Below are 24,550 nucleotides of genomic sequence, written 5' to 3'. Positions count from 1 at the left end.
TCTGAACTGTCATTCTAGAAAGCATTTTTTCATCAGTCTGTTGAGAACTTGCTTCTGGTTGTATCCTGTTTGGCTCAAATAAATTTATATAAAGATACAAGTTTGGACCTTGTCACAAGATCAATCTTAGGAGCGCTGTCATCTCACCTTCCATGCAAGGCACCCAAATATTCCCATTTTACACACATTCAAGGAAGGTACCAGAACACTAATCTATAGGCAATGAACTGCAGAGCCAAGACAGTCTTGTTAAAGCCCTATATCCAGCATCCAATGTATTGCCTGGCACTTAGCTACATTTTGTAAATCACTTGTGGATTCAAGAAACAGGTATACTTTAAAAGTGTATTCTTTAAAAATGATGTCATGGATCATTTCCCCAAGTTAGAGACTGGTATTTCCCTCTCTGCTTAGGCCCATTGGCCCTTGCAGCCCCTTTGGCCCAGTGTGGGGAGGCCAGGCTGCAGGGAGGCACTCCCCCATCCACAGGGGCGTGCTCAGCCTGGGGTTTGGCGGCGGAACCCTTTCGAGGCGGAACTTCGGCGGGGCGGTGCCGCAGGCCAGCGGACAATCACGAGTGAAGCACCCTGCCGGTCGGGAAGGAGCTGACGCGAGCTGGGCCCTGGCAGCCATCAGCCACCGCGCTTTGAGGTTCGGTTTCGAAGCCAAACTAAGGAATTGCATTCTCTCCAGTCGAAGGTGAGTGACGGCCTCTCCTCCCGGGAGAACCGGCGGGCAGCAGCTGTAGATCTCTAGGCAGGCGCACTTTTGGGGGGCCTGGGCCCATCCAGCCTCGCCGCCCACGGAGGGGCGCCCCTTTTCCGCCCCGGAATCAGGCGGCGCGAGGCAGGATGGGTTCCTTTTCTGATGTGCGGGGCCACTGTGATGGTCCTCTGGGCAGGACACGGCTGCTGTCCATCGGCGGGTTATTTCAGGAAGAACGAGGTGACTCTAAACTGCAGGCAAGCCCTTTCTTCCCCTCGGCCTCAGTTTCCTCTCCAGGCGAGGTGAGGGCGGTGGGAACCTTTGACAGCTCGAGAGTCTGTGACATGGTGTGTTGTTTTCAGGTCCCCCAGTTGGTGTCTTCCCATAGCCAACTTCCATTTTAGCAGGGAAAAGATACACTACCGGGGAAAGCTGTAATGATTTGTAAATTGTTCCAAGATTTTACAACAAGACAGAAATTTGTTTTGACAGCAGCGAAAACTCTGACACCGTTGGCTAAAAGAACCACACTCGTCAGAAATTTACGGTATTTGGTACATGGGGCAAAATCAGGTGAAGATCGAAATCCTTTTATCTTGAAAAATTAAGACCAGTATCATTGGCATGTTTTTATATCAAGATTTGTATTACTACATGTCTTACTCTGAAGAATGTTCTGTGTCCAGTGTTAAGTATGAGTTAAGAGTAAGTCACATTGAAACAAATGAAAGAAAAAGAAAGGAACACTGACTGTGTGTAAGGCCCTACACATACAACAATCCACTAAGGAAGGTGGTAGTATCACTTCTATTTCACAGATGAGGAGTAAAGGAAGACTTACAGTTTGTCAATGATTAATGGTGATTATCAAAGCAATTTGTAATATATGTAATATTGCTCAGTGGATTTGCATTTGTCACCAAAATATTTTGAACTTTAAAAACTTTAAGATTATGTAGTTCATGGGCATTTCTTGAGTTTGCAGAAAAGGAAGGTATTGTCTTTATTTTAGAAATGTTAAAAGAGTGTTTTCAATAATTGTGAAGATTAGCAGTTTAAATAAGGTACATTTAACTTTCTTTTCCCTGCATTTCAAGCAAGAATTGAGTCAAAAGATTAGGCTATCAGAAATAAAAGTCACTGCCATGTCATTGGAAGCTTACAAATCAAAATTCTATAGTAATGATTCATTATTTCTCCACCCTCTTCTCTTGGCTGAAACTCATTTAGATTATTTCTGCAAAACATTACTAAGCAAATCATTTTCAAATCGCAGTGTTGAAAAGTTTCTATTCCTTGTGCATAGCTTTTAAAGCTTCAATTAAAAGTATTTAAAGGATCGAATTTGTCGTTGCTTATGTCAATTTTCATTTTGTTAATTTAGTATAAGCAAGTTCAGTACTCAGACTCACAGCTTTTTTCATAACATAGTTTTTTTTCCCTCTTAAAAAAATCCTACTATTTCTTTTTGTCAACGGTTTAACCATTTTTCAATGGAGTGCCATTTTCCCCATTGGAAACTTGAGTACTTGTTGTTAATTGTTAACTATGTGAGCCAAAAGGTCTTGTTCCATTATTGTGAGTACTATGCATTCAGTACTAAAATGTTTTCTTGAGTTTATGTTCATCACTGCTTCAAAGCTTTAAAGGCCGTAGGAAGGAAATCTAACAATTTTAGGGGAGAATATAAAGCAGCAGTGTCTTGAGACATTGAACATGGTTACCATCTGCACAGGGCCTTGCTGAAATTCTGCAAAACATGGTCAGGGAGAGTTTTTGGCCTCTTTTTAAAAACATTTTTATTTACTGATTTTTTTTTTTTTTTTTTTTAGAGAGAGAGAAAGGGAGAGGGAGACAGAGAAACATCAGTTTGTTGTTCCATTTATTTATGCATTTGTTGGTTAATTCTCTCATGTGCTCTGACCTGGGATTGAACCTGCAACCTTGGAGTATAGGAAGGACACTCTAACCAACTGAGCTGCCCAGCCAGGGCCAGATTTTGGCCTTCTTTATATTTCTAGTATTTCAGTTCAAGAGAGAGATGTGTATAATTCCTAAATTAGCTTACAGATAGTATACCCATCTTACAGATTTTGTACATGTTTTAGTCGTAAATCTGATACAGTTATGTAGAAAATTATGATTAATCTCTTCTAGTGAAACTTTTTTTTTTTAACTTGGAGTGTAAAGAAACTAGTCTAGTGCCTATTCTGGAGCCAGTCAATGACAGTGTTGTTTAAAGTAAAATCAGAATATCATTGCAAATTTTTTCATACTAAAAGTTGTTAATGTTGAAGTTAATTTGAAAATTTACATTTAAAGTTTTGTTCATTGAATGTAGTCTGAATGAGTTAAACTACCTTATATTGTATACTATTCAAGGTGTTTTCAAGTGCACTATCATATTTAATCCTTCTTACCACTCTGTAAAGCAGATGGTGTTCTTATTATATGTAGGAGGAAACTGGGGCCCAAGGGGAGTGATTTTCCAAGAATGAAATAATAGTATTGATACTTCAAAAGACACACATTAAATCTATATTTTTTAAATTCTAGAATTTGTACTGTATCCATTTTACCTCAGCTCTACCGTTATTTACTTTCCAACTTATTATCAATTGTATAATCCACTCTGATATCGTATCCATTGTATTTAGACTACCCTAACTTTTAGTTTCCCCCAGCTGTGCTTTCTGGAGTATCTGTATCCTGTTGTGTTATGTGTATTTTTTCCCTTAAAGTACATACCTAACTGGTTCTGCCTAATTACTTATATACACTTGTTGTAAATATTAAAAGGTCATGTAAATGTGTAAATTTGACTTTGATTTTTTTATAATGGCTTTACTGAGATCATGTGTCATAAATTCACCCTATAACCCCAGTGCAGGGCCCTCCGTGCACTCACAGTGTTGTGCGGCCACCACCACCGTGTGACCCCAGAACATGTATTTCATCACCCTTAGAAGAGACCTGGACTCAGTAGCAGTCACTGCTGGCTGCCCCTTCCCCTCCTGAAAAACACTCATCTATTCACTGTAAGGATTTGCCCTTTGTGGACATTTCACACCAATGGAATTATCCATATAAGCTTAATGGAACGAGGCTTTGAGAAGTTATTTTTAACCCGAGAGGCTCTGTGCCATTACACCCTTAGCACTGATTTTCATGTTACTTGAGCAGATCACTTTTCTAACCTGCATAGGGCCTTTTCCTGTTTGGTGTCCATGCAATAAATAAATCTGCTGACGTGTATGTGTTTCCTTGTTCTTGACCTTTGCTCTTCACATGTCTTAATAGGGTGTTCATGGTGTTGTGTAACCTGTTCTCAGGGCTCAGGTATCTGTTTGTGGCTAAGTAACTTTTATTCTTAGTTGGGCATTTTTACCTCTATTTTAAAATGACTAATGAAAGCTCCTAGCTTGTTTTAATGTTCTTGGAAACCACAAGTTTATAGAAATATAAGTATCTCATTATCTTTTAAAGCAGAGTTTCCCAATATAGGTTATCACATTATTTCTCCGGGGACAAATTTTACAGCAGCAAATAGCCACCATCCTTATGGAAAAACAAAAAACCCTTTTTCCTTCGAGTTTTACCCCATTCTACCCTCCTTATAGCTCCCATCTACCAAAGCCCTCTTTAGTGAGAACTTGGCTACTTGATTCAGTCTTGGGTTCTGTAGCAGAGCCCTCTCTTCTTCTAGGTGATCCCACTGCCCATCAGCGTGGACAGCGAATCCTATGGTTTGGCTTCTCCATCTTTCCCCCCAGCTCTCCTCAGCTCTCTATGCCAGCACCAGGCCTTGGAGCTTGCCACTACCTGGACTTCATCCTCTCTTGAATTCTCGAACCCCACCTTCTCCCCCACTTTGCTAGCACAGCTGTGGCCCACCTTTCACTTCCCTCACTCTTCTACTGCATCTGGGCCTGCTTTCCCACTAAAGGCCTCCCCAGTTCTGTGCTGTGAGAACCCCACTGTTGATCCCCGTCCCATGCACCGTCTGCCTTATACCTTTGTCCACCCAGCCTGAACTCGGATCAGATCATATTCTCACATCTCACTCATACTTTCAAATTCCTGTTGTCTTTTTTTTTCTTTTAAGATTTTATTTAGTTATTAGAGAGAAGGGAAAGCAGAGAGAAAGAGAGGGAGAGAAACATCGATGTGTAGTTGCTTCTCACTCACCCTCAACTGGGGACCTGGCCCACAACCCAGGCCTTAACTGGGAATCGAACCAGCGACCCTTTGGTTTACAGGTCAGTGCTCAGTCCACTGAGCCACACCAGCCAGGCCTTTTCTCTCTCTCTTTTTTTTAAGTTTCTATTCTGAAAGTCCCTAATTCTCTTTTACTCAGTGTTCTCTAAAGTTAGGCATTGCTGGAGAGTGAGGGTGGGGAGGAGTGGGGCAGGGATTGGAAATCAGTGCAGGTTGGCACTGCTCTGGCGGTTTTAATTTCTCTACACCCCTTCTTCCCTCTGGGAGTCAGCTTCCTGCCAGCTCCACTGTACATTCCCTGCCCCTTCCTGTAATCTTGGAGGAAGCGCTGTGCTCTCAGTCCAGGCTCTTGAAACTTTGCCCTTTTTGGTTAACTCCTTCCTTCTCCTTCTCTCCCATCTTTAACCTCTTCCCTTCAGTTTATCAACATACTTGAGCCTCACCCTTCCTTAAGAAGAAAATCTCATCTCCCTCATTTCACTTAGACCATTCTGAAAGAGAAATCTCTCCTCACTGCCTGTATCTATTAACCTCCATCTCATCCATTTCTTAAAAACAGCAACCAAGTATTAAATACTGACTTTGTGCATTGTATCTCATGTGGTCTTTACAACAGCCCGAGAGATTTTGCAGAAGAAACTTGTAACTGGTTCAGGGTCACATAGTTAATGAATTGTGGAGATAGGCTCTCCTGTCCTGCAGCACCACCTTGGGCTGTTCATGTTCTCAACAGTTGTCTCCTTGTCACCAAAGCCAGCCATGACATCTCTGCAGCTGTATATGATGGTATTCACTTAATTCCTTTCCAGTTTGCCACTGCCTCTTGTAGTTCAACCCTTCAGGGGTTCCGCTGGCTCTTCCACCCCATCTGTCCTTTAGAGACCATCTTGGGTGATGGCTCACTTCTGTAGCCTTTGAGTGGTGCTTAAAGGCAGGAGGGCTTTAGGCAGAGGTGGTGGGAGAATATTCTGATGTTGGGAAGGACAATGCATAGAGGCTTTAAGGTGGTAAAATATAGGTCACCAGCGGTGAGTAGCAAGTGGTTTACTTTGGCCCAGGAAAAGCTACAAGTAGGGAAGTAATATGTACTAAGCTTGGAAGGAAGACGGTGGCAGTTCTGGAATAATGGACTAGGAGTTTGACTGAATCATTTTTCAGCTTACAACTCTCCAGTGGCTCTCTATCCACATGTATGGGGTGACCACATAATTTTACACCAAAATCAGGACCAATTTTGATAGTGAAAAGAGGCGGTATTAATAATTACACTGAGATAGCTGCTGAGACTGTCCTCAGCAAACGGGGAGTTAGAGCCACCCTGACTGTGCAAAAAGTCAAGTCCAAGATGACTTTTCTTTTTAATCCCCACCCAAGGACGCTTTTTAGGGAGAGGGGAAGGGAGAGAGACTAACATCGATTTGAGAGAGAGAAACACTAATTGGTTGCCCCCCACATGCAGCCAGACCAAGGGTCACGAGTGCCCAGACCGGGGACTGAACCACAGCCTAGGCGTGTGCCCTGACATGGAATCAAATTTGTAGCCCTTGGTTACGGCGCTGCAAACAACTGAACCACACTGGCCCGTTCCAAGATGACTTTTTTTAAAACCCTCACCCGAGGACATGCTTATTGATGTTAGAGAGAGGGGAGGGAGAGAGGAAGGGAGAGAAACACTGACTGGCTGCCTCTCATGCACCCCTCAACCGGGTACCGAACCTGCAACACAGGCATGTGCTCTGACCAGGAATCAAACCCCTCGAAACCTTTCGGTTTATGGGATAGTACTCCAACCAACTGAGCCATACCGGTCTGGGCCCAAGATGACATTTTGTTGAAGCCATTCTTGAGGGTGTATACAAATGGGTAGAAACAAATTTTGAGGTTAAGATAGCAGTTTAGGAATGTGATGTAAGGCTCTCAACTCAGAGACTCCTGTGGGAATCAAAGAAAGTTTGAGACTCCTCCACAGAAGTTGGTACCTGGGTGTGGAATGGGAGGGAGAAGAAGGGTTACGTGTCAGTCAGAGTCGTGAGCTGAAGAGATTAAAAAATGGTACATAATACTTTAAGCAAATTTGACCTTTAAATCTATTTGTTGTAAGTTTTAGTGTTGCTACATGGGCAAGGGTATGGACTTGGAAGTCAGAAAGACCCAGGTTTGAAACTGTGATGTGTCAATCATTAACAGTTGAATTTTTGTTTTGCTTGTTTCCTTTTCTGTAAAATGGGAATAGTAATGTGTTTACTTTGAAAGGTTGTTGGGGTGGTTAGTGGTGACACATGTATATAAAGTACCTAGCACTGTGGGCCACGTAGTAGAAGAAATAACAGTAACAGCAGCTAATAGTGAATGCTTACTCCATGCCGGATGTGTAACAGTAATTTATTTAATCTTCATAACAACCGTCCTTAGGTAGCTACTCTTTTCCCCACTTTACAGGTGAAGAAAGTGAAGTAACTTGCCTCGGGCAGACAGTAAGTGGTGACGTCTTGACTCCAGGGCCCCTGCTCATAGCCTCTAGGCCACAGGTGCAAACACAAGGCCTGTGGGCTAAATCTGGCCTCCACCTTGTTTTATTCGGCCTGGCACCTTGTTTCTACAGGGCGGCAGTGCTGAGCTCCTTGTCCCTAGTTAAGGAGCAGTTACATTTATACAGTCCTAAATTACATTCGCCCTTTGAAGGCAACAGAGAGGCTGATGTGGCCCCCGGTGAAAATGAGTTTGACACTCCTGAATTAGACTATAATTCTTATGGGGTTTCAATAAGGGGTAGCTGTTTTTTGTCTGTTTTGCTTTGTGATATTAAATGAAAGATTGATTTTGTATCCTTTTGTTTATTTTGTTTTCAGATTCTATTTATTTATTTTAAGAGAGAGGGAAAGGGAGGGAGGGAGGGAGGGAGAGAAACATCGTTGTGGTATTTCTTCCAACTGGGACCGGACCCGCAACCCAGGCATGTGCCCTGACCAGAAATCAAACCAGTGACCTTTTGCTTTATGGGATGACGTCCAACCCACTGAGCCACACCAGTCAGGGATTCTGTATTGTTTCGTGTGTGTGTGTGTGTATGGCAAACATGAAGACCAAATACCTAGATTTGTCTCACATTTGTTTATCACTTTGGCTTCTGCCTCACTAATTAGGACCCATTGATTTTTATTCTCAGTTTTCAGGTTTAACCTCAATCATATTGTCTAATGATACCTGACTTTTTGCTGCCCCCATTTAATTTTGCACCTCTGCACATGATATAACCTTCACAAACTTTTAGCAAACTCTTACTCAGTCTTCAGGATTTGGGCCAAACATCATGCAAGAAACTTTTCCTTAGTTGCTCCTTGTCGCCATAGAACCATGGGAACGGACTGTGGAGATTTAGAGACAAGAAAGACTTGTGAGCATACGTATGTCCAGAAGGTACCCAGCCATGTACTATGAAAAACAGAGGCATTTACCGAAGAAGATACAAGAGACATTGTACACAGGACAATGATGCCTCAGTCCTCTTCCAAGTAGGCACCTTGGGACCTCACACAGTTCTCCCAGTTGCCATCAGCTACCCCATTGTATTTTCCTGAATCTCACTGATGGTCTGAAATCTCTTCCTTGTCAAAGGTGACTTTAATTTTGGGAAAATCCAGAAGTCACAGGGTGCCAATTCTGGTCTGTAGTGGGGCTAAGTCACCTAGGTGATTTGATGTTTCTCCAAAAAACACTGTATGAACATGATGCATGAGCAGGTGTGTTGTGAAGAAGCTACTGGTCACCAGTTACCCATAGCTACGGTCTTCTGAATCATCCAAATAGTTTGGGTGGAGGAATGTTCAAGCTTAACACAAAATTTGATGCCGATTTGTTGCTCTACTCACTCAGTCATTTTGAATGTTCCAGCCACACGGTACACAGTGGCATGTACCATCCCCACTGCCTAGTACAGTGAAGTCATCATTGTTCAGGCATGCACATTCCAGTCTACTCTCCTTGGCTGCTAGGTTACGTCGCTGTCTCGCCAACCGTTCTTGTTATATTAACAATGGCTGGACTTTTTCCGACAGACAACCACCTACAATTTTCGATTTCTACGTGTAGAATAATAGTAAAAGGAGGTATAATTTCAACTGGAGTAAAACAAGAACTATTAGACTTTTGTATATGTAAGTTGCTGTTGTAGATCTCATTCTTGTGATCCTGACACATGAAACTTCATAATTTACCAGTCACTGTCTTAACCAGGAGCCATCTTGCTGCAGGAACAAAATTCTGCTCATGCTGGTTCAAGTGAGGGTGAGAGGCTGTTTCCAGGACCCAGAGCATCTCCTGGTCAACACTGCTAGGCCTGCACAGAATGGGGGGAGGCTGTCTCTGTTCTCTGTCTCCTACTCTCAGGTGATGCAGTCTCTTAACGCCATACCCTCTAGGAATTCTGGTTTGTTGGCCCGGCCGTGTCTAACTGGCAGCCCGCGGGAATGAGAAGCGGGCAGAGAGAAGCAGTGCTGTGTGCCACGCTCTGTCCAAAGAACGTCAGTGGTAGTGCAGCCCGTTGGCTTTTTGGATTTGGTCCAAGTTTTGGGCCTGATTTTTTTTTGTTTGGCTATAGAAAATGAACTTTATTGGCCTGAAAGTATACTTTTATATACAGTACGTGATCTTTTCTCAAGAGGCTTTTTTCTCTTAATTTCCATATTAGCACTATTAGTTTATCAAGCACAATGTCAATCAAATGCTGAGTTGAACTACACACTGCATTTTCTACTGTGATTTAAGATCTTTTTAAGCATTCAGTGATATAACTAAAATTTGAAGCATGCAAAAAGATAAAGCCAGAAGTTAACCACTTCGTTCCAGCTGCTCCAAAAGACCAAAAGAAATCGAAAAAGGGGTTTTACTCCTTTAGGTATAACTAGCCTTTGAAACTTCGTTATCCATTTTATCATCCATTTTCTTCTCTTCTTTTTCTTCTTCCTGCTCTTCCTCCCCGACTCCATCATTTTGGTAAATATTCCATAGGTCATACATATGACAATTAACTTAATTTGAACTAGATTATCTCCAAAATTTTCTTATGTAACACTTTGATACACATCTTTATATGTAAAGCTTTTCCATATCTAGGACAATTTGTAAAAGTAGAACTCTTGGGTCAAATGGTATCAACAGATATATTATTGCCAAATTGGTTTTGAGAAATATTTGTAGAAATTTATACTGTCTCTAATGATGCCTCTTTCACCACACCTTTTATCGTCCTGGCCATTATAGTTCTTCTTCATGTTCGTTCCTCGGAAGGACAAAAAGTGGTCTCTCCTTGGTATTTTAATGGCATTTTGGTTTTTATGCATCAGTGTAGATGAGGTTAGACCAGCCTGGATAAGAGTGTTTAATTCTTTGCAGTAAGGTTGTTATAGGGTTACTTACTTAGTGTTGGTATTTAGTATATATTGGCATGTAATGCTGATTACTGAATTCGAACACTTTTGTTTTCCAGACCCTGTAAGATTTGGATATGTCCTTTATATTTGACTGGATTTACAGCGGTTTCAGCAGTGTGCTACAGTTTTTAGGTAATGTTGGCCCATTTCTATTATCCATTTAAGCCTACTTGTATAAAAATACTGATTTGTCTAGAGCCACTTTATAATATACCCAGTAGTTACGAGTGTGGGCTTTGCAGTTGTACAAACATGTTTAATGATCTATTGTATCTCTTTCTTCCTCTCCATAAAAATATGGAATAAAAATCTTTTTTTTTTTTAAGAAAGAAATGGGCTATTAAGCCACGAAAAGACATGAAGGACTCTTAAGTGCATGTTACTAAGTGAAAGAAGCCAGTCTGAAAGGACTACATACTATGAGATTTCAACTACATGACATGCTAGGAAAGGCAAAAGCATGGAGACAAAAACAGTCAGAGGTTGCCGGACAGCGGGGGTGGGGTTGGGGCAGGGTGAACAGGCAGAGCACAGATGATTTTCAGGGGATTGAAAGTTCTTTGTATCATATTATAGTGACATTATAGAGGTGTAATGACAAAGGTGTGCCATCATACCTTTGTCCAAACACAGAGTGTACACCACCAAGAGTGAGCCCTCAGGTAAACTTTGGATGATTATGATACATCAGTAGAGGTTCATCCTTGGTTGAAAAGATATCACTTTGGTGAGTGACATTGATAATATGTGGGGACAGGGGGTATATGGGGAGTTTTTGCCTTTCTGTCGATTTTGTTGTAAACCTAAAACTGCTCTTAAAAACAAAAAGTCTTTGAAGAAAAATTATAAAAGTCAATGTGGAATTTTGCAGTAAATGCCCATCTACTACAATTGGGTCACTGCTGTCTTTTTTATCACTTTATCAATGCTTAGTTGTTACATCTGAAATTATGTGCTTTTTTGTTGTTTTTTCTTAGTTTTATGAAATCATGTGAATGGTTTAACCTTATTCTAAGGAAAATTTGACAATGAACCAAACTTTCACTGAAATACTCACTGATTTTTGTCAAAATACCTAATTTCATCCATCAAATTTGCTTTAATTTTTCTTTTGATCTAACTTCACAAGTACATGATTTCAACTACTTTATGAATGTTTCTCTAGTAGAAGACACATATATTTTCCCCCAAATTGTCAAAGGGATGCCATTTTGGCACTACAGATAAGTTTAGTTTTATAATTATTTGAATTCCCAAATTATAATACATTTAAAATAGCTCTTCAAAACTAAAACTAGGTCACAAATCCAAGCTTATTCATGCCAGTTTATAAAGTCTTAAAAGTTCAAAAGGTGTTTCTTATTTTTCTTTTTTAAAAAAACACTTTGCTTAATTTTAGAGAGAGGGGAAAGGAGGGAGAAAGAAAAGGGAGAGAAACATTAATTGGTTGTCTCTTGCACATGCCCCAACTGGGGACCTAACCTGCAACCTAGGCGTGTGCCCTGACCAGAATCAAACCAGTGACCGTTCTTCCCACAGAACAAGGCCCAGCCAACTGAGCCATACCAGTCAGGGCTAAAAAGGTGTTTCTTTATCAAAAATCTAGAGTAATTAGGGAAAGTATCTAAATAACTAAACTGGTAATGTACTTTTACTGAAGGTCATTTTATTTGGACAACTTGTGTCAGATGTTACTTTGACTAATCATAGCTCTCTCTGCAGGATTATATAAGAAAACTGGTAAATTGGTATTTCTCGGACTGGATAATGCGGGAAAAACAACCTTGCTGCACATGCTAAAAGATGACAGACTCGGCCAGCACGTCCCAACACTACATCCCAGTAAGCACCCTCTCCCATGCAGTGGGATACTTGTCTGTGATACTGATTCATAGATGCCAACCAAAACTGTTTTTGTTTTGGGGGTTTTTTTGGTGGATAAATTATAATCAGGTTATTTGACCTGTTTTTAAATAGTAAATAGTAGGTGACCCAATTCCCAGGGAATATATTTAAATCTTGAAACAATACTCATATGTTCTTATCAGTTAGTACATCCTTCTTCGGCTAGAGGAATGAAAAAGTTATTGTCTCAGGGACTGTGATGTAATTGAGGCCTGTCCAACCAGATGTCTCTGAGGCTGCATAAGTCACCATAGCCTTGTTTGCATGAATAATGACTTAACACATACCATCCTGTATATGAGGTTGTGTAATAGGCACCTTTTGAAAAAGTAAAGTTAAACTGACAAAGTTATTCCGAAGAAACTTATCAATAACTGGAATCTCACTTTGTTGAAAAGACTATGAGTCAAGTAGACGCTGAGTTTAAAGACAATTTAATCCACAGATTGATTATAGAATAATGAGTGTGGTGTTAATAATGAGTGTAACATTGAGAACTGGACCAAAAAATAGATAATATGATAATTATATGGTTCAGTAAATAATCAAAGAATAAGGAGTGAGAACAGGATAGAACAAAGTACCATTTTATGTATAAAACTATTAGTGAAGTTGGGAAAGGAAGATTTCATAAAATTTACAAATCTTTTTTTATATTAGGAGGAGAGAGTGGGGCTTGGCAAATAAGATTGTGATACAAGCACAGTACTGTTCAAGGAAATCGATCATGGTGAAATTGATCATGGTGAAATTGAGTTTGTAAAATTGTCTGCAAAACAGCAGCATTGGAAGAGACTATCTTAGGTGTAAGTCACATTTTAGTTTTTTGATGTTGCTCTCTCGTGTCTATTCGACAAACACCTACCGAGCACCTGCTTTATGTCAGACGTCGCTCTGAGTGCCAGGGGTGAAAGCAGGGGCACGAAACAGTTGCTGTCTCAGCCTTCCTGCGCTCACGTTTGCTTCAGTTCATATCTCTCAGTTAACCAAAAGTATACGTGAATAAAGTAACATATATCTGCCTTGTGATCTGGCAGTTCCCCTACTAGGTATTTATTTGAGAGAAGTGAAAACACATGTTCACCAGAATCCTTGTACAAGAATGTTTATACTAGCTTTATTTGTTATAGCCAGAAACTGGAAACAGCTCAGAAGTTCATCAAAAAAGAATGGGTAAACAGTGGAATTCTAGTCAATATGAAAGAGGAATAAACCACTGATGCACATTATACTGCATGGAAGAAGCTGGTTACAAGAAAATTACATACTCTATGGTCCTATTTATATGAAATTAGAGAACAGGCCAAACTAACCTGTGGTGACTGAATTCAGATCAGTAGTTGTATCTGGGAGTGGAGGCAGGGACTGCCTGGGAAGGGGCTAGAGGAAGCCTCCTGGGATGTTAACAGTGTTCCGTATCTTAGTTAATCACACTGGGACTTTTTAAATAAAGCAGGGAGTATAACCATAGAGGAAGTTTGAAAACCACATCCAAGCATTATCTTTTCCTTATGGAAAGGAACACACTTTGCCCACAAATGCATTAACTATTTATTCAGTTGGCACACTATGTGCAGAATTTTTAACAAGATAAACTACTCTGGGGCCTCAGCAGTTACTGAGTAGTAAACAATTACACTGAACCTTTCATTGTATTGTAGGAGACTTCTGCTTTTGGCCATGAGGGAGTAACAGAGTCTGGAATTACCTTCCCACTGTAAACAACTAGGAAACTGGACAAAAATCTATACTACAGCTGTTTTCAGATGTGGGACAACAGCGAGCATATGTGACTCCCGAGAGAAGGAAAGCAAACCCTTCTTTAGTCAAGCTTTACCACAGGAGATCATTTCAGACCACGGTGCAGGGAGTGGACACCCAAACATAACCCAGAAGTCTTGCCAAGTTGAGGAGACAGAGACCAGCATTTGGAGAGGCAGAGGTGACTAGCATTTGCTGGGCAAGAGTGCCAGAGAGGAAGGAGCTCTGTAAAGAAAGAACTCCAGGACTTTTTGTGGCTGAACACCAATCTGTGCGTGCATAGGGGTAAAACTCCACGTGGCCAAAGAACAGTTTCTGGAGGAAAGGTTAAATGGAGATGTTAGCCAAATAGTTCCTAGTGCTCACACAGCCCCAGGAGTCATTCGTGTTCCCATCAGCCAGAATGGAGAGATCTGGTTGAATGCACAGGACATTTGGTAGAAACTCCAAAAGGATCAGACCTTAGTAATGGGTTAAAGTAGCCTCAAAGTAAAGGCTACTTTGGATCTGCCCTAACAAAGCTTAAAAACTGATCTGCGGTCAGTTTAACTGCCTGTCAGAATGAAGGCCACTTTCTTCAACAGAATATAACAAAATCCACCATCCAATCAAAAAATTACTAGACATGCAAAAAAGCAGAAAAGTATAATCCATACCCAGGAGAAAAATTAATCAGTAGAAACAGATCCAGAAGTGACAAAAATGATGGAATTTGCAGATAAGAAAGTTAAAAGAGCTGTTCTGAATGTGCTCAAGTATTTAAGGAAAACATGAACATAATGAGAGAAATGAAAGATATAAAAGAACCAAATGGAACGTCCAGAAATAAAAAAATAGAATATCTGAAATGGAATTTTCCCTGGATGGGATTAACAGCAAACTAGTGCCAGAACTGCAGAAGGAAAGGCCAGTGAACTTAAGTCAGTGCAATAGAAACAGAAGATGAAGCACAGAGGGAAAAATGACTGACAAACAAATGAACAGAGCCTCGGTCACTGTGGGACAATACCAAGCCATCTAGCAGACCCATTCTTGAAGTCCCAGGAGGAGAAGGTAGGGAGCGGAAAAAATATTTGAAGAAATAATGGCCAACTGTCTTTTGTTATCCTTGTGTTTGTCATTAAAGACTGTCCCCTGTAAAATTTGACAGCCATGAGAGAACACCGTGTATTTTACCTGTATCGTTTAAGCCAACTCGACTTGCAGGAAAAGCTGTTAGGTTGGAAGAGTCACTTGAATTCACAAAAAATAATTGTCTGAATAGATGAAGGTTTCCAACAGGAGAAACGGGGAAGGAAAGATACGTGAGTGGTGGATCTGTGGTAGGCAGTGAGCGCTAGCACTAAACGTCCCCTTCACTGGTGGCACGGGGTCACTGTGAACTGGAGTACACCTAAGTCCGACAAGAATTCCTTTATTAGTTCCTGAATGTTTGGTTTGACCTTAATTGCCATTAAAATAAATCAAACATTAAGCAATATATGCCATGAATGGATTTCTGATTTTTGTGTTATAAAAATATATTTTTTTATTATTTAGCTTCAGAAGAATTAACCATTGCTGGCATGACCTTTACAACTTTTGATTTGGGAGGACATGTTCAAGGTAAGATTCTATTCCTCTTACAGTGGCTTTATTTTAACTAATGAAAAGGTGACCGTGATGTTCCAGTGCATGAAGTCTCCTTCTGCTCAAACAAGGCCAAAGTAGACTTAACATTTAGGAATTATTACCCCCAGATAAATGTTTTAAAGGTAAAGGGTGATTTTTCATGAAACTCCGTGTCAGTTTAAGTTGGAGGTGCTCTTGGTGTGAAGCAAGCGAGTCAAACAGCCTCCATTCTCTCTCTGCGCTAACCCGCCTCTCACTCACTGTCCCAGCACGCAGTGACTGTCACTGCTCTGTATGAAAAACCTTCACTGGCTAAGTCTTCACCTACAAATTAAAGGCCAGACTCAGATCTGGCATTTGGGATCTCTACGATCCAATTCCAGTTTACTTTTCATGTCTTTATTTCCTACTGTTCCCCTTTCCATTCTCTTTACTCCAGCCAAACCGAACCCTCCCAGTGTTCTCCCACCTCTGTGCTTTTGCTCATGCCACCCCATCTGCACATGAGTGACCCGTCTTAGGGCCAAGGGCGAGGGCTGCTACCTTCCCCGACGAGCTGCATGCAGCTGGGAGCGCTCCCTTCTACACTTCCACAGCTCCGAGGGCGCCTGTGTGCATGTCTACAAGTTTGGGATAACTGTCTTATCTCCTCTCCCAAACTTGCTGGGACTGAAACCCTATTCATTTTTTCTATCTGCAAAAGGATTTGGTGGTATCCAGCACATAGTAATTCACAAATGAAGAATGGTACAAAGTTGGTGGGCCTTCTAAAAACCTCGTGAGAAATAGTGGAAAAGATTTTAAGTGATGTGGTTAATGAAAGCACATCTGAGATATAATGATTGTTTGAAATACGCATAAAGTAATTTCATAAAGTAATTTATGAAATACACATAAAGTAATTTCTGGAATATAATACTTAGAGGGAATTAGATCCTATTGGAGCTCATCTGAGACTTCGTTTCTATATTGTTTTTAAGATATGTCATAATACTGAAGTCAGAGAAAAAAGGTCTTTTCCTCTCTGAGGTATCCCAAAAACTCTTTTCTCCTCTAGAAAAGAATGCCATGGAAATAACTACCCTAATGGTGCTATAGACTTTAAGTTCTGTTATGAATGGAACAGTTTGTTTTTATTATTTTAACTTAAGTCTACACCTGGTACTAATTTCCTTCTGCCACTGACTCCAAATTTACCATTGGCAAAAACAAAAAAACTGATAAGCTAGAAATGTCAAAAAACGAATATGCAAAGGAAAATAGTAGCAGTTCTCCAATGAACTTAACAAGCATCGTTGTCCATTGGTAACAGATGGGATATGGGGCAGAGTAAAGTGTTGAGTTGCCCACAGTCAAGGAAAGCCTGACATTTCTCCTTCCGGAGAGAACTTGACAACACTGGGTAAAAGACTAACTCGAGTAGATAGTGAAGGAGCAGCAGCTAAGGGGTGTTACACTTGGTATCTTATCGGACTTGCATCAGACCACCTGCTAGCTTTGACCAGCAAATGAAATCTAACTCCTGATTGTTTTTGTTAGCTCGAAGAGTGTGGAAAAACTACCTTCCTGCTATCAATGGCATTGTATTTCTGGTGGATTGTGCAGACCATGAAAGGCTGTTAGAATCAAAAGAAGAACTTGATGTAAGTTAAATGATTATAATGAAACACAGTCGAATGGCTAGGAAGCCTGAGAAAATAGGTTGGCAATCTCGGTGTCAGGGCGCAGCTTTTCTGCGGTCTCCAGTGTACCTCCTGGCAGTCGGTGGAGCTCGGTGACTACTTAGGATGCAGAGGGAGCAGCTGCTGAGGAAGTGCCGACGCAGACTTCCTTCTTGAAGGCTTGCACTCCCTCTGTGCAGTGTGCCCCCGGAGTGCATGTCATGTCGTTCCATTCCTGGAGTGGCTTGATCTTGAGTCCTGGTCATACTAGGATGCCAGCTTCTTAAGGAGTTGGCTAGAACTTGGAAATGGTGTAACAGACTGTCTTAGTCACCTCTGCCAGGAATGAGCAGGGCTGTGTGTAGCTACTTCCCCTGGATCAGATGCTTCTAAAAGGGGCTCAGGAGCAGCAGGCAAGGCTAGTGCTACTTCTAGGGCCTCAGAGAGAGTAGGCCCATGATTTGACTGAAGGTTGGCCTACCCACGCCTCTGCCCAGAACAGGCACACAGATTCTTGTTCGTGTAAAAAGTCCAGGTAGGCTCTGTGGTCATGAAACAGGGTCAGGGAGTTGCTGAGTTGCCACCTGATGCCATACACAACGTATAGCACCTCATTTAATCCTAATTCTCAAAGCACCTCCATAACGTAGGTGCTGCTACTCTAAACTCTGTTTGAATCTCAGAGAGACCTACTTGTCCAAGATCTCCCAGCTTGGAAGCAGCAGAACTAGAAATGAAACCAGTCTGCCCATTTTCAAGGCCTTGGCTCTGGTCCCTGTACCTCCCGATGCACAGAGCAAGCAATGCGAGCATCTACAGAAGGAGCCTTAGAGAGACGGAAAAATGGAGCTGGTGGTTCACCGAGCTCACTTTCAACAGAGGAAGAGTTTGCCAAAGAAAGTTGGCAAAACTGGCACATTGTGACGGGGAACGAGTCCTTCGTGCCCATTTGTTGTCTTGTCAGAACAGTCCTTGGGAGGGTTTCATGCTGACATTTTGTGTTTCTTTCTGTGTTGATTGTTTCCAGTCACTAATGACAGATGAGACCATTGCTAATGTGCCTATACTGATCTTTGGGAATAAGATCGACAGACCTGAAGCCATCAGTGAAGAGCGGTTACGAGAGATGTTTGGTTTATACGGTCAGACGACAGGAAAGGTAAAAAAAAAGTTTGACAAGTATGAATATTTCATTCAACAGTATATTTTTATCTTCTGCAATAGTTTATTTCAACCCCTAACAGTAATCATGTTATTAGTCTAATTGGTACAGCCTGCCTTCATTTTTTTTTAAATTAAGGTATAATTGACATATAACATTATATTAGTTTCATGTGTACAACAAAATGTGTTTATACATTGCTATTGTCCAACTACAAAAGCCCATTATCTTTTTTCTTAAAAACTATAATTTACTGAACATAACTAATCATTAGGGAAATGCACATCAAAACCACACGCATACCAGTCAAAATGGCTGGCATACCAGCCATTTTGACAATGGCTTATTATCAAAAAGTTAACAAATAGCCCTGGCTGGTGTGGCTCAGTGGATTGAGTACCAGCCTGCAAACCAAAGGGCTGCTGGTTCGATTCCCAGTCAGGGCACATGCCTGTGTTGCAGGCCAGGTTACTAGTAGGGGGCATGCAATAGGCAACCACACGTTGATGTTTCCCTCTCTTTCTCCCTTCCTTCCACTCTCTAAAAATAAATAAAATCTTTTTTTTTTAATTTTAAGAAAAAGTTAATAACATGTGTTGGCAAGGATGTGGAGAAAAGGGAACCCTTGAGCACTGCTGATGGTGCAGCCTCTGTGGAAAGCAGTATGGAGGTTCCTCAAAAAATTAAAAGTAGAACTACAGTATGACCCAGCAAGTCCACTTCTGGGTATTTATCTGAATTAGTTGAAAACACTAATTAGGAAAGATATATACACTCCTGTTTTCAGTGTGTGTGTGTGTTAGGTAGAAATTAGAAAAGAAATTTCGCCATTTGCAAAAACATGAACCTAGAGGCCACTGTGCCAAGTGAATCAGAGTGAGACAAATACTCCTATGTGGAATCTAAAAAACAAAACAAAACGAACAAACAAAACAAAGCAAAAACAGTCACAGAAACAGACACCAAAGGGATGGTTGCTGAGGGCGAGGGGCAGGGGATTGGGTGAAAAAGGTGAAGAGGAACAAGCCAATAATATTGTGATAAGTTTACATGGTGACAGATGATGACTAGAATTAGTGGGGGGACCACATTGTGAGGTATACAAATGTTGAATTACTATATTGTACACCTGACATTAGTAGAACTAATATAACATTGTATACCACCCACATTTAAGTAAAAATGCCTGTCATTGAAATGTTTTGGCCTTTTTTAATGTCCTCACTTGCTTTCTTTCTACCACTGAATGAGACCTTCTCTTGGTGATAAAAATGTCAAAGCATATGTTTATAGGAAACTAAATGAAAGCTTTCAAATTTTTTTAAAAATAAATTTTCAAGCCCTGGCTGGCGTAGCTCAGTGGATTGAGCGCAGGCTGCGAACCAAAGTGTCGCAGGTTCAATTCCCAGTCAGGGTACATGCCTGGGTTGCAGGCCATGACCCCCAGCAACCGCACACTGATGTTTCTCTCTCTCTCTCTCTTTCTCCCTCCCTTCCCTCTCTAAAAATAAATTAATTTAATAAATTTTCAGAATTCACTACCAAATAACATGCTTGAATGCTTAAACATACCAGTAGTGTATTTAGGCCCCCAGTTCAGTGTTAAGGCCCTGAACTCACTAGAGACAAAAATAGAACATAAGTAAACTTGGGCAGAGGAGTGTGTTAGTGTTTTCTGAATGTATGCTTTAAAAAGATGCATTTTTTGCATTCATTTCTACTAGTATTTGTTTGGGAGAGGGACTTTTAGTAACTCAGTTCCATATTAATTTTAGGAAATACCTTGTTTTGTCATAAAACCTTGACTCAGAGAATATTCATCCTTAATATTTGTGAAGCTGGTTTGAGTAACTTGAACTTTTTCCAAGCCAGTCAAAGTGTTTGCATTCTGTGTGCCTCACAGGCCGACCTCTGTCCCATCTGTCCTAAAGCAAAACGAGAGGACGCAGGTACCAGCCACGGCTTCATCTCCGTCACCTGTTGTTCTGAGACATGCGAACTGCCCCTCTCCTGGGGAACGGAGCTTTTGTTTCATGAGGGGTCTCCAGCATGACGTCTGTCTTCTCTTCCAGGGCAACGTGCCTCTGAAAGAACTGAACGCCCGGCCCTTAGAAGTCTTCATGTGCAGTGTGCTCAAACGGCAAGGCTACGGAGAAGGCTTCCGCTGGATGGCCCAGTACATCGATTAACGGCCCCCGCCGCAGCCCCGGTCCAGCCTCACCGCCACACAGGCCTGCTCTGAGATTTGATTGCTGACCATGCATAACTTGAATTCAATAGACTTTCATTGGTTAGAAAACAGATATTTTTTAGATTATTAATATTATATCGACTTAATTTGAATGAGAATTGAAATCCAATTCAAATAAGTTTGACTATCACAATGTTAGCTTTCTAATTCCACGAAGATACTTAGTTTTTACTCTTTGTAATCTGACATGCCCCCCAGCACCATTTATAAAGAGCAGTTTCCCAGCAGGACATTTGAAGCAGTTTTTAACAATATGAAACTACAAATATAAACCACAATTAAAAGCTCATCATGTTAAATTTTTATGTACTTTTTGGAACTAGTTTTTCAATTTTAGATTATATACACTCACCTACCTGGAGTGTACAGTTAATAATTAGCTTATTGATGATTGCATGATGCCTTACAGGTTTCGGTATTTTTTCTTATGCAAACGTCATGCAATAAAACAGACCCTCATGTTTGGCATCGCTGCTGGACAGATGTTCCGTTTTAGTGTCTTACCTAGCCAGCATGCTCCGAAACTTGGAGTATTTACATCATACATGTGAGGAGGTTGTCGAGAAAGAGCTCTGCTTCAGGATGCTTAGAGCAGTGTTCCAGCCCTGGAGACGTCCGCACTTGCCAGGAGACGGGCTGTGCTTGGTTGTCCCTCACACCACATTTCTCTCTGATCCGGTACATTTTTGCAGCAACACTACCGTCCCCAGCACCACGGGGGTCCATGGCCCAGCCCCCATGGGACTGCTTCTGGAGGAAAACACCGCGCCTGCTGCAGCAGAGGCCCCTGTCGCTGCGTTCCTGTTGTCTCTTTCTGAAGTGCGCTGGTCCTCTGTGCCTCGTCACCAAACGTGGTGACAGGCACCAGACTCCCCACGTTCACAGTTCATGGCACTTTCCAGGGCAAGTGACCGTGGGTCCTCGTGTGGCCTGTGGACCCGAGGGGAAGCGGAGCCTGTCCTGCTGCAGCAGTCCTGCAGGTTGCAGGGGTTTGCTCCTGCCCTAAACCACGTTTGCATCCTTCGCCATATTTTACTTGTTGGAAAGAAAACGAATGCTTGTGTTTCATTGTCCTTTTCCTCAGTCGCTCTCAGCCAGCTGCTCACAGTGTGGCACAAAGGCTTTTATTTTTAGAGGTGACACTGGTCATGTGATCGTGTTCGCGAGCCTCGCTGACAGCCTCACCAACAAAAGTGTGGCCAGCTTTTTAATGCATTCTAATTTCCTAAGACACTGAGTCCTTTTTCCATTTAAGATCCCCCTAATTAGTAAAATCAGATGAAAGATAAGTGCCAAGTATGTATCTTTAAAGACTCTCAAGCTTAAGATTTCTCTGTTGGTTATAGGCCAAGATTTTACAGTGTATTTAACCAATTACATTGAGGATATATTGTTCCAATGCCATCAAGGATAATTTAAATATTAAAATTAGTGTTTTCTGTAGCCGTTGTCCAGATCAGTTTCTCGTGTCCTCTCGTCAGCGATGGGAGGTAGGAGCGGACAAGGACTGAGGGTCCTGACCAGAAGGGACTTTCTGAACGTGATCCGTGGGTGTAGTACTTTGGCTATTCTATTTTACTTTCAGCTTCCTTCCAAGAGAAAATAAAAGCTTCCTCCCTGCTTAGAAACATTAGTAGCACCATGGGAGAAGTAGGTTGGGTTTATTTGGCCTGATATGGTTAAGGTCCTCACTTCTGATGCCCTGACCACACAAAACTAGACCTTACTGAAGGTGACTGCCTCTTGTTGACGGTATGTTTCTTCAGTTCAAGTATTATTTCCTAAGATCTATTGTGATGCTTCAGAAGTCAACTGTTTGTCTCGTAAATTGGTATAAAGGCAGAAGCTTACTGGTTTCCCCAGGGGGGGAGCAATGCTTTCTGGTACAAACCACCTTGCTCCAGAATTTTCTTTCTGGTTCTGACTCTGGGATCAAAGAAATTCAGAGCCACTTTGTGGGCCATACCTAAACTGTGGGTGTTTTCCCGTTGATGTGTGGCCTGAACCCCTAGAAAAAGAGCTGCATGTAGCAGCCACATCTGTCCTTCGAACGCCAGGGACACAGACCTGCAGCGTCCCAGCCAGGGGCCGCGCTCCAGCTCCGAGGCTCCTCGGGCACTCACCCCGAGCCCTGGTGCTCAGGAGGGCGGCAGGGAGTGGTGCAGCACCTGGGGGACTGGGGAAGGCACTCTGCGTGGGCCTGTGCGCGTGTGCGCGCCGAGGGGGGGGGGCCTTGTGGGAAGATGGATGGCCCTGTTGGGGGTGCAGATTAATGTTGTGCCTCCGCTGCAAGGTGGGAAAATGGGCTTGTTAACACTCGTACGCAGGGGAAGGTTTGGTTCCTTATACACTGGGCGCCGTCCAAAAGATGTTTTAAAATCTTAATTCCAAAACTAAAAGTACAAAGTCTTAGTCCACTTTTGTATTTCTAAAGAGATTCTTAACCCCACACCTATTTCAATGACTACTGTTAATTTTATTTTGGGGTAACTGGTTAAACTGATAGATTCCAGTTGTCTTTACCTCAGTCTTTTTAGAATGGAGAGTACAGCACTTTCTGAATCAGGGCACAGACACTTCTTAAAGCACAGTCATGCCCCTGACCCCACAGAGACAAGTTCCGAGACCGCCGGGTGCTTGCAACCCCAGACGGTGCTGAGCCCTCTGTGCTGTGTTTGTTTTGTTTTCGCAATACAGACACAGCATTTCGCTTTAAGGAAGCACTCTGTGGCCCTCTTTGGCATATCCACATGCCAGCACCGTTACTCCGGTGCTCCGGGGCCGTTGTTAAATAAAAGAGGGTCAGTGGGGCCCGGGCGCTGACCCTCACTTGTGCCAGCTGCTGAGTGACCAACAGGCAGGTGGTGTGTACAGAGTGGACTCGCTGGACGGAGGGACGACTCACGTCTCGGGTGCAACGGAGCGGGCGGCGTGAGGGTTCATCACGGTGCTGTCCTCAGAGTGGAGTGCAGTTTAAAATTTGTGGATTTTTTATTTTTGGAGTTTTCTATATAATATTTTTAGATCATGGTTGACCACTGGTAACTGAAACCTCAGAAAGTGAAGCTGCGGATACGAGCGGGGGGGCCACTGTGTATGAAAAACATTCTTTACCGCAGCTCAGTTAACCCAGTGTCCTTGAGCGCCAAACACGCGTGAATTCAGACACTGCCGCACAGATCTAAATTCCAGTTCCGTGTGCCTGTGCACCCCGCACCTGTGCTGTGGTTCACAACATCTGAGCAGAACGTTGTCTCTTCGGCTTAGTTTTCAGCCGGCTCACACTTCTCTACAGTGCTTTCCAGGATGTAGCGCCTCGTGAGTCACTACGACAGGGTCCTCGCTGTGCTGATGATGGTGCTGCTTGCCTTCTGCAAAAATAGTTTGACCAACCACATTCAAAATCCAGCATCTTCCTGAGTCCCGCCATTAAAAACTATACTTTTACATCAGTGTTTTCTCTCTCTCTCTCTAAAACAAATAAACATATCCTCTGGTGAGGATTAAAACAAACAGTATACTTCTTACTTGACATGATTTGAGAGATTTGGGAGAAAAGTTCACATTTTGTAGACTGTAAGTGGTGTGTGGCAGTGTGGCGTTTCAGCCTTGTCAGTCACATACATGACTGAAGTTTGCAAGAATTCATTGCCAAATAACTTTTTACTGTAGTGCACTGATACTAGCTAATATAAAGGAAGTCTCTCAAAAGGTCTTGTGTTCATTTTCTTTAGTGGATAATGTTTGGATCATCTTAAACATATTTAAAAGTTGGTGAAGATCCAAAAAAAAAAAAATCTCCAAGAAAGCATGAAAAGTAGTGAGTAGCAAATATAAATTCCTTAAT

General features: G+C 42.0%; 1 protein-coding gene across 1 annotated transcript; it reads left to right on the top strand.

Moving 5' to 3' along the window:
- The first annotated feature begins 542 nt into the window (after positions 1-542).
- On the top strand, positions 543-24,150 carry SAR1B (secretion associated Ras related GTPase 1B). The gene is made up of 7 exons (XM_028528545.2): positions 543-699; positions 10,409-10,484; positions 12,075-12,194; positions 15,558-15,623; positions 17,169-17,272; positions 18,318-18,449; positions 20,525-24,150. The coding sequence occupies exons 2-7, from the start codon at positions 10,427-10,429 to the stop codon at positions 20,639-20,641; spliced, it is 597 nt and encodes a 198-aa protein (XP_028384346.1). The 5' UTR covers positions 543-699; positions 10,409-10,426; the 3' UTR covers positions 20,642-24,150.
- The last annotated feature ends 400 nt before the right edge of the window (positions 24,151-24,550 follow it).

Source organism: Phyllostomus discolor, chromosome 13 (assembly GCF_004126475.2).
Source record: "Phyllostomus discolor isolate MPI-MPIP mPhyDis1 chromosome 13, mPhyDis1.pri.v3, whole genome shotgun sequence".
Taxonomy (NCBI): domain Eukaryota; kingdom Metazoa; phylum Chordata; class Mammalia; order Chiroptera; family Phyllostomidae; genus Phyllostomus; species Phyllostomus discolor.
This window is presented reverse-complemented; position numbering and strand designations above follow the sequence as displayed.

Excerpts from the sequence above, each read along its gene's own strand:
- SAR1B (XM_028528545.2), top strand. The coding sequence starts at position 10,427 with ATGTCCTTTATATTTGACTGGATTTACAGCGGTTTCAGCAGTGTGCTA. Across the intron at positions 10,485-12,074 it reads CAGTGTGCTACAGTTTTTAG|GATTATATAAGAAAACTGGT; the intron begins GTAATGTTGGCC and ends CTCTCTCTGCAG. Across the intron at positions 17,273-18,317 it reads AATCAAAAGAAGAACTTGAT|TCACTAATGACAGATGAGAC; the intron begins GTAAGTTAAATG and ends GATTGTTTCCAG.